At 44.8% G+C, this 7,952-nt stretch overlaps 1 protein-coding gene across 1 annotated transcript; it reads left to right on the top strand.

The window, feature by feature from the left end:
• Window positions 1-2,565: 2,565 nt before the first annotated feature.
• LOC112116781 (GTPase IMAP family member 1-like) lies at window positions 2,566-5,585 on the top strand. The gene is made up of 3 exons (XM_026657449.1): window positions 2,566-2,603; window positions 2,785-3,599; window positions 5,419-5,585. Exons 1-3 carry the CDS (start codon window positions 2,566-2,568, stop codon window positions 5,583-5,585), a joined length of 1,020 nt encoding a protein of 339 aa, XP_026513234.1.
• Window positions 5,586-7,952: the final 2,367 nt, after the last annotated feature.

Below are 7,952 nucleotides of genomic sequence, written 5' to 3'. Positions count from 1 at the left end.
CAATTTTTTAAAAAGGCTCCAGAGGTGATCCTGGCAATTACAGGCTGGTAAGCCTTACTTCAGTACCAGACAAATTGGTAGAAACTATAGTAAAGAACAGAATTATCAGACACCTAGATGAACATGATTTGTTGGGGAAGAGTCAACATGGCTTTTGTAAAGGGAAATCATGCATCACCAATCTACTAAAATATTTTGAGGGGGTCAACAAGCATGTGGACAAAGAGGATCCAGTGGATATAGTATACTTAGATTTTCAGAAAGCCTTGGACAAAGTCCCTCACCAAAGGCTCTTAAGCAAAGCAAGCAGTCAAGGGATTAGAGGGAAGGTCCTCTCATGGATCAGTCACTGGTTAAAAGATAGGAAACAAAGGGTAGGAATAAATGGTCAGTTTTCAGAATGGAAAGAGGTAAATAGTGGTGTTCTCCAGAGGTCTCTACTCTGACCAGTAGTGTTCAATATATTCATAAATGTTCTGGGAAAAGGGGTAAACAGTAATGTGGCAAAATTTGCAGATGATACAAAAGTACTCAAGATAGTTAAGTCCAAAGCAGACTGCAAAGAGCTACAAAGAGATCTCAGAAAACCAGATGCTGGGCAACAAAATGGCAGATGAAATTCAATGTTGATAAATGCAAAGTAATGCACATTGGAAAACATAATCCCAACTATACATACAAAATGATGGGGTCTAAATTAGCTGTTACCACTCAAGGAAGAGATCTTATAGTCATTGTGGATAGTTTTTGGAAAACATCCACACAATGTGCAGCGGCAGTCAAAAAAGCGAACAGAATGCTGGGAATAATTAAGAAAGGGATAGATTATAGGACAGAAAACATCATGTTACCTCTATATAAATACATGATACGCCCACATCTTGAATACTGTATGCAAATCTGGTCACCATATCTTTAAAAAGGCATATTGGAATTGGAAAAGGTACAGAAAAGGGCAACAAAAATGATTAGGGGTATGGAACAGCTTTCATATGAGGAGAGATTAATCAGATTGGGACTTTTCAGCTTGGAAAAGAGATGACACAGGGGAGATATGATAGAGATCTAGAAAATCATGACTGGTGTGGAGAAAGTAAATAAGGAAGTGCTATTTATTCCTTCTCATAAACACAAGAACTAGGAGCCACCAAATGAAATTAATAGGCAGCAGGTTTAAAACAAACAATTGGAAGTATTTCTTCACACAACACACAGTCAACCCATGGAACTCCTTGCCAGAGGATGTTGTGAACGCCAAGACTATAACAGCATTCAAAAAACTAGATAAGTTCATGGTGGATAGGTCCATCAATGGCTATTCGCCAGGATGGGCAGGGATGGTGTCCCTAGCCTCTGTTTGCCAGAAGCTGTGAAAGAGCGACAGGGGATGGATCACTTGATGATTAATTGCTCTGCTCATTCCCTCTGGGGCACCTGGCACTGGCCACTATCGGAAGACACGATACTGGCCTAGATGGACCATTGGTCTGACCCAGTATGGCCGTTCTTATGTTCTTAAGGTTCATGTGCAGCTGCTGACATATAACATCTTCTCCTTGGCATCTGCACCTCTAGTTTTCTCCTGAAAGGTCTGTGCACCACTCCACTCCCACTTAAGCCTTTGAAAACCTAGGAGATTCATACACAAAAACATTTCAGTGAAGCAGTTAGTTTCCTACACACAATATAACTGACAAACCCACAAAAGCAAAAAAATGAAAAGTTAAACCACCTGCCAGTACATAATCTCTAACTCCTCCAACCACAGATACACACTTTACCATGACTCCAACTCACATGTATCTACCTTAACACTACCCCGCAGGCTGCCAATCTTCCATCATCCCTTTTACCAAAGTACTCCCTCCCAACACAAACACTGCTAAACAAAACATCCACCACTTTACCCAGAGTAATGGGCCAGTGCTCTCAGGTGATAAGCAACATTTTCTTGCAGCTTGGCTCAGGAACTTAAGTTTTCGCCTGCCACCCAGCTTCCTATGTCAGTTCTTGGGCTTCCTATCCGGCTCTGCTTATGCACATCAATCTTGAACTGCAGTATCCCCTGTTCTCCCGGCCTTCGGTTTATCCCAAACATCTGGCCAGATATTGTATATTTTTGTACTCTTGCCAAGCAGTAGCAGGATTCATGGCCATGCATGCTGGTTTCATGTTTGGAATTGAACACAATCCCGGGAATCTTTCACTTCCTACAATGAGCACGGAATCACATGACATGCAAATGTGTCTCAAAGATCCATTCATGAACCTCAGTCTGAACTCTCAGCAACCCCTCCTGTTTTAATCCTGGGGCTCCATACTTCCCTCCTTACCCCCAATTCACCCTGTTCCAGCCTCATTACAAACCAGCCCCAACTTGCTGCATCCGGCGCTTCTCAAGTCTTGGCCCCACAGCTGTGCCAATAAATTCCAGTCCTCATCTGCTGCTTCTGTCTGGGACCGAACACCGCTCCATTAACAAGCCTCAGTCCTGAATGCAGCACTCCCCAGTCCTCCAATCCTAGGTCTGTCCTAACCAGATGATGCAAAGTGCTGTGTTGTGTGATGTATTTCCAGTGTATAAAGGTTCACAAGGATGAGACGTGAGCTCACTTCACTTTCAGCAGGAGTCATTTGGATCCAAGACCTCTAGGATTTACTGACTTGATCAGTAGCCCCCTTGGCTGCCCGTTTACCCTTCCATAGAAAGTTAAAGCGTTAAGCCAAGTGTGAGCACAGGGCCACAAATCTTAGTTCTGTGCCACCTCTCTGGTACCTGCGTAGTGATCTGAATCTGTCACATTTTTTCCCAACAGGGCCGGGGAGCAGCAGCCAACTCCCTGGGGAATCAGAACTGAGGATCATCCTTGTCGGTAAGAGTGGAGGTGGGAAAAGTGCAACACGAAACACCATCCTTGGGTGGGAGAAGTTTAAGTCCATACTGGCGGCAGCACCCGTTACTCAGACATGCACTGAAGGCAGCAGGACCTGGAAAGGAAGGAAGGTTGTGGTTATCGACACACCTGCTATTTTTGACACAGAGCACTCTAATGAACAAACCACCCGTGAGATCTGTCGCTGTGTCGCGCTGTCCTCCCCAGACCCCTACGCTCTGGTGCTGGTGATCCAGCTGGGCCGGTTCACTCAGGAAGACCAGCGTGCCGTGAGGAGAGTACAAGAGATTTTTGGCCCCGAGGCCATGAAGTACACAATCGTCTTATTCACCGGCAGAGACTTACGGAGTGGAACCCTGGAGGAGTATATCTCCCACTCAGATAACAAACATCTTCGGCAGCTGATCGAACAGTGTCAGGGCCGATACTGCGCTTTCAACAATAAAGCTACAGGGGAGGAACAGGCTGCCCAGGCTGAAGAGCTGATGACTAAGATTGCTCATATGGTGAAGGAGGAGAATAAAGACCATCTGGTGTGTAAAGCACCCGAGAAGCTTCTAAAAGAAAGTAAAAATAAGATGTCTGAAGTGGAAGATGAGATGCAAGTGGATATACAGGAAGGAGATCAAGTGGAAGAGCACTCATCCAGGGAAACAGGGAAATCCCACAGGAAAACAACAACACTGCTGAGAGAAGAAAACAAAAGTAGGTTTCATTGTATGTTTGATCCCGCGCAGTAGTGTCGATAAGCCCTAAGGAACCTATCTAAGATAAGCAACTCTAGCTACGTGAATAGCGTAGCTGAAGTCGACATACTTAGATCTACTTACCGCGGTGTCTTCACTGCGGTAAGTCGACAGCTGACACTCTCCCGTCGACTCCGCTTGCGCGCTTCATTCTGGTGGAGTACCGGAGTTGACAGGAGAGTGGTCGGCAGTCGATTATTCCGATCCGGTGGGTAGTGTAGACAAGCCCACTGTTCCAGGTGCTCAGCACTGTCCCAGTGATGATCGGGATTAAGTTACATCCATTTTGTAGTTCTCCTGTGTGTTTTTACCAGATTTCATAGCGTCAGTGAAATTAGAGGTGGATGGAAGAGATCTACTAATTCACGTTGAATGTATATATTGGAAAACGTTGGAGGATTGTTCCCTACTCTGCATTCCCCTTTCTTTTTTTTTTTTTTCAAAATTAGTTTTACGCAAGTTTTCGATGGGGCTTTTATCACTTAAGAGATGGCTCCATCTGTTAGGAAGGTTTCCTATTACCTTACATTTTCTTTTGGCTCTGTATTCTGCTGTTATTCTTGGTTATAAATCCTTGAGCCACCCAACAAGTCCATCCTTCCAAAACGCCAATCAGTTTTATTGCTGTTCTCTAGAACCCCTGTAACTTACCCTGCCTGGTGATGAAATGTTGAGGTTTGACTGCAATATTCCAACTGTGATCACTCTCCGAGCCCTAGGGGCTCTCCCCTCTCTGCTCTTGGACATTATGCCTCTGCAGCCCAAAGCCATATTGGCTTTTTCTGCTGACATGTCACATTGCAAACTTACTTCTAAATTGTTTCCCTAACATCCCAACAGACTCTAAAAAGCCATGAAAGAATTTTGCTGCTGTCACCCAACAGGCTCATAAGCATTTGTTTTCCTGTAGCACTCGGAGACTAAGGGTAAAACTTTCAAAATTGCTTAACTCTTAAATCCTGCATCTGAGCCACTCAGAGACCCCGCACCTCTCTCAGGCTGTGTCTACACTAGAAATGCTACAGTGGCATAGCTGTAGCCGTTCCATGTAGGCACTTACTGCGCTGACAGGAGGGGTTCTTCCATCACGGTGGTGAATCCACCTCTCTGAGAGGTGGTCGCTAGGTCAATGGAAGCATTCTTCTGTCGGCTTAGCGCTGTCTACACTAGGTCAGCTTAACTACCTCTCTCCGGGATGTGAATTTTTCATATCCCTGAGCGATATAGCTTAGTTGACCTGACTTTCAAGTGTAGACCAGCCCAGTGTAGAACATTTGATAAAGGTCAGTAAATGAAATTAGCAATTGCTCTTTACCAACATCACATACAGTGAAACCTTTACAAGAGATCAACTTATCAGGCAAACAGTTCTTGAAATTACCCCCAAAGTATACCCAAACGTACTGAATCCAGTTCAACTCCACCAATATTAGACGACTATTTCCATTAAGCAACCAGTTTGTCACACTCTTGAGAGGCTTTTAATTGAAGTGTCCCTCACTTTGATGTCACGTAACTGTAGACAGGCCTGTGAGATTGCTTTCACTGACTGCAGAGGTAAATTCATTTCTATTTGGTGGGGAGGAGACAAGGATCTGCCCCAATGAAATATAAAGGTGAGATGCTGGAGAAAGAACTATTAGACTGGATGGTCCTACCATTGCCCTGACTCTGTACTCCATTACGTGAAACCCCCCAGTGTTTAAGGATTGTGATATGTCCTCCTAAACTCAGGTACCTCTTTTACAACCTCCCACCACTTGTCTCCAATATTGCAGCAATCATCATTCATGATCCACTGAATACTCCCCTCATTGAGTCTGCCATCATCCTTCTCAAAAACCCCGCTGAGATCTCCTCTTTCACCGGCAACTGCCCACTTTCCACCTTTATTAGCAACATCTCATACGAGTTTAACTCTTCTCACCTACCTAACAAGCTCTGACCACTCTCAGTCTGGCTTTTCTCCCGCTCTAGGCACCCATTCAGCAAAGTCCTTAAGCAAACACTTAAAGTTCAGCTCTTTCCTGAACTGAGGCCCTTGTACTGAAATTCTTTTAGAGCACACATGGCCAGTTGTCATACCCAGGCTCACCCTCCTTGCTTGTCCCCTCCTCCCCTCATTTCGCCGTCTAGCCTAATGATAAAAATGTAAAAACTAGGGCTCTCAAGCGATTAAAAAAATTAATCAGAATTAAGCGCGTTGTAAATAATAGAATACATTTATATAAATATTTTTGGATGTTTTCCACATTTTTCAAATATATTGATTTCAATTACAACACAGAATACAAAGTGTACGGTGCTCACTTTATATTTATTTTTATTACAAATATTTGCACTGTAAAAAAGAAACAAAAGAAATAATATTTCAATTCATCTCATACAAGCACTGTAGTGCAATCTCTTTATCATGAAAGTTGAACTTACAAATGTGGAATTATGCACTCAAAACTAAAGCAACGTAAAACTTTAGAGTCTACAAGTTCACTCAGTTCTTTTAGTTGTTCAGCCAATGGCTCAGACAAACAAGTTTGTTTACATTTGCAGGAGATAATGCTGCCCACTTCTTGTTTCCAGTGTCACCTGAAAGTGAAAACAGGTGTTTTCATGGCACTGTTGTAGCTGGCATCACAAGATATTTATGTGCCAGATTTGCTAAAGATTAATATATCCCTTCACACTTCAACCACCATTATAGAGGACATGCGTCCATGCTGATGATGGGTTCTGCTTGATAACAATCCAAAGCAGTGTGGACTGACACACGTTCATTTTCATCATCTGAGTCAGATGCCACCAGCAGAAGGTTGATTTTCTTTTTTGGTGGTTCGGGTTCTGTAGTTTCCGCATCAGAGTGTTGCTCTTTTAAGACTTCTGAAAGCATGCGCCACACCTCGTCCCTCTCGGATCTTGGAAGGCACTTCAGATTCTTAAACCTTGGGTCGAGTGCTGTAGTTATCTATAGAAATCTCACATTGGTACCTTCTTTGTATGTTGTCAAATCTGCAGTGAAAGTGTTCTTAAAACAAACGTGTGCTGGGTCATCATCTGAAACAGCTATAACATGAAATATATGGCAGAATGCAGGTAAACACAGAGCAGGAGACATACAATTCTCCCTCAAGGAGTTCAGTCACAAATTTAATTAATGCATTATTTTTTTAACAAGCATCGTCGACATGGAAGCATGTTCTCTGGAATGGTGGCTGAAGCATGAAGAGGCATACAATTTTTTAGCATTCTGGCACGTAAATACCTTGCAATGCCAGCTACAAAAGTGCCATGCGAACACCTGCTCTCACTTTCAGGTGACATTGTAAATAAGAAGAGGGCAGCATTATCTCCCATAAATGTAAACAAACTTGTTTGTTTGAGCGATTGGCTGAACAAGAAGCAGGACTGAGTGGACTTGTAGGCGCTAAAGTTTTACATTGTTTTATTTTTGAGTGCAGTTAGGTAACAAAAAATAATTCTGCATTTGTATGTTGCTCTTTCACAATTAAGAGATTGCACTACAGTACTTTTATGAGGGAATTTATTTTGTTTATAATTCTTTTGTTATGCAGTTTCCCCTCTCTTGGTTTAATGCTTGTCTCCCTCTTCACCCCGTGCCATGGCCCTGCTGCTGCAGCCGTGCCCAGGCTGAGGGTGGTGAAGGGTGGGGCCAGCCACACAAGGGCTGAGTGCTGGGCTAGTGGGGTTCTGCCATTGCTCCTCTTTGTGCAGGCTGGGGCCTCCCTCCTCTCTGGATCACTGCGGCTGGACTTCAGGCAGGTGGGTCCTGTCCAGGATGGATCCTGCACCTCACTCCCTGCTGAGCAGAGCGCCTACCGCCACCACTCGGACAGATTTTCACCTTATGCACCTTTAGGCACAGCATCTTCAGTGCCCATCCGCCCCCCCCCGACCCTGGTGTTTTCCATAAAAAATGAAACGTTTAACCCACTTTTAACTTGTAGGCACCCCTAGAATGCCAGCGCCCCCAGGCATGTGCCTACTGTGCCTAATTGGAAATCCGGCCCTATCACCACCCCGGCCCAGGACCTGAGCTCTGGGTCATGTGCTCCACACCCTCGAGAGGGGAGCTCCTCACAGGGCCCCATTTCCTCCTCCAGCTTCCCCCTCACCCCTTGCTACCTGCAGGAGTTCAGGCCACACCCCACCCCTTCCCGTGAGCAATGGCAGCGGGGGCTCAGTCTGCCCTGGTGGTGGGACTGGGACCCCGCAGCTCCTCTCAGCCCTGTTCCTCCCACACCCCCTAGTCCCTCTACTCTCCATTCCTGTGAGCCCCCCACCCTCACACCGGTTC

This window comes from Terrapene carolina, unplaced genomic scaffold, assembly GCF_002925995.2.
Source record: "Terrapene carolina triunguis isolate 2854851 unplaced genomic scaffold, T_m_triunguis-2.0 Scaffold246, whole genome shotgun sequence".
Classification (NCBI taxonomy): Eukaryota; Metazoa; Chordata; order Testudines; family Emydidae; genus Terrapene; species Terrapene triunguis.
This window is presented reverse-complemented; position numbering and strand designations above follow the sequence as displayed.

What these genes read in the sequence shown, in the direction of transcription:
- LOC112116781 (XM_026657449.1), top strand. Translation starts at nt 2,566, where the DNA reads ATGTATTTCCAGTGTATAAAGGTTCACAAGGATGAGAC. An exon ending in AAGGTTCACAAGGATGAGAC is followed by an intron (nt 2,604 to 2,784) that starts GTGAGCTCACTT and finishes GTACCTGCGTAG; the next exon opens with TGATCTGAATCTGTCACATT. An exon ending in GCTGAGAGAAGAAAACAAAA is followed by an intron (nt 3,600 to 5,418) that starts GTAGGTTTCATT and finishes CCAATATTGCAG; the next exon opens with CAATCATCATTCATGATCCA.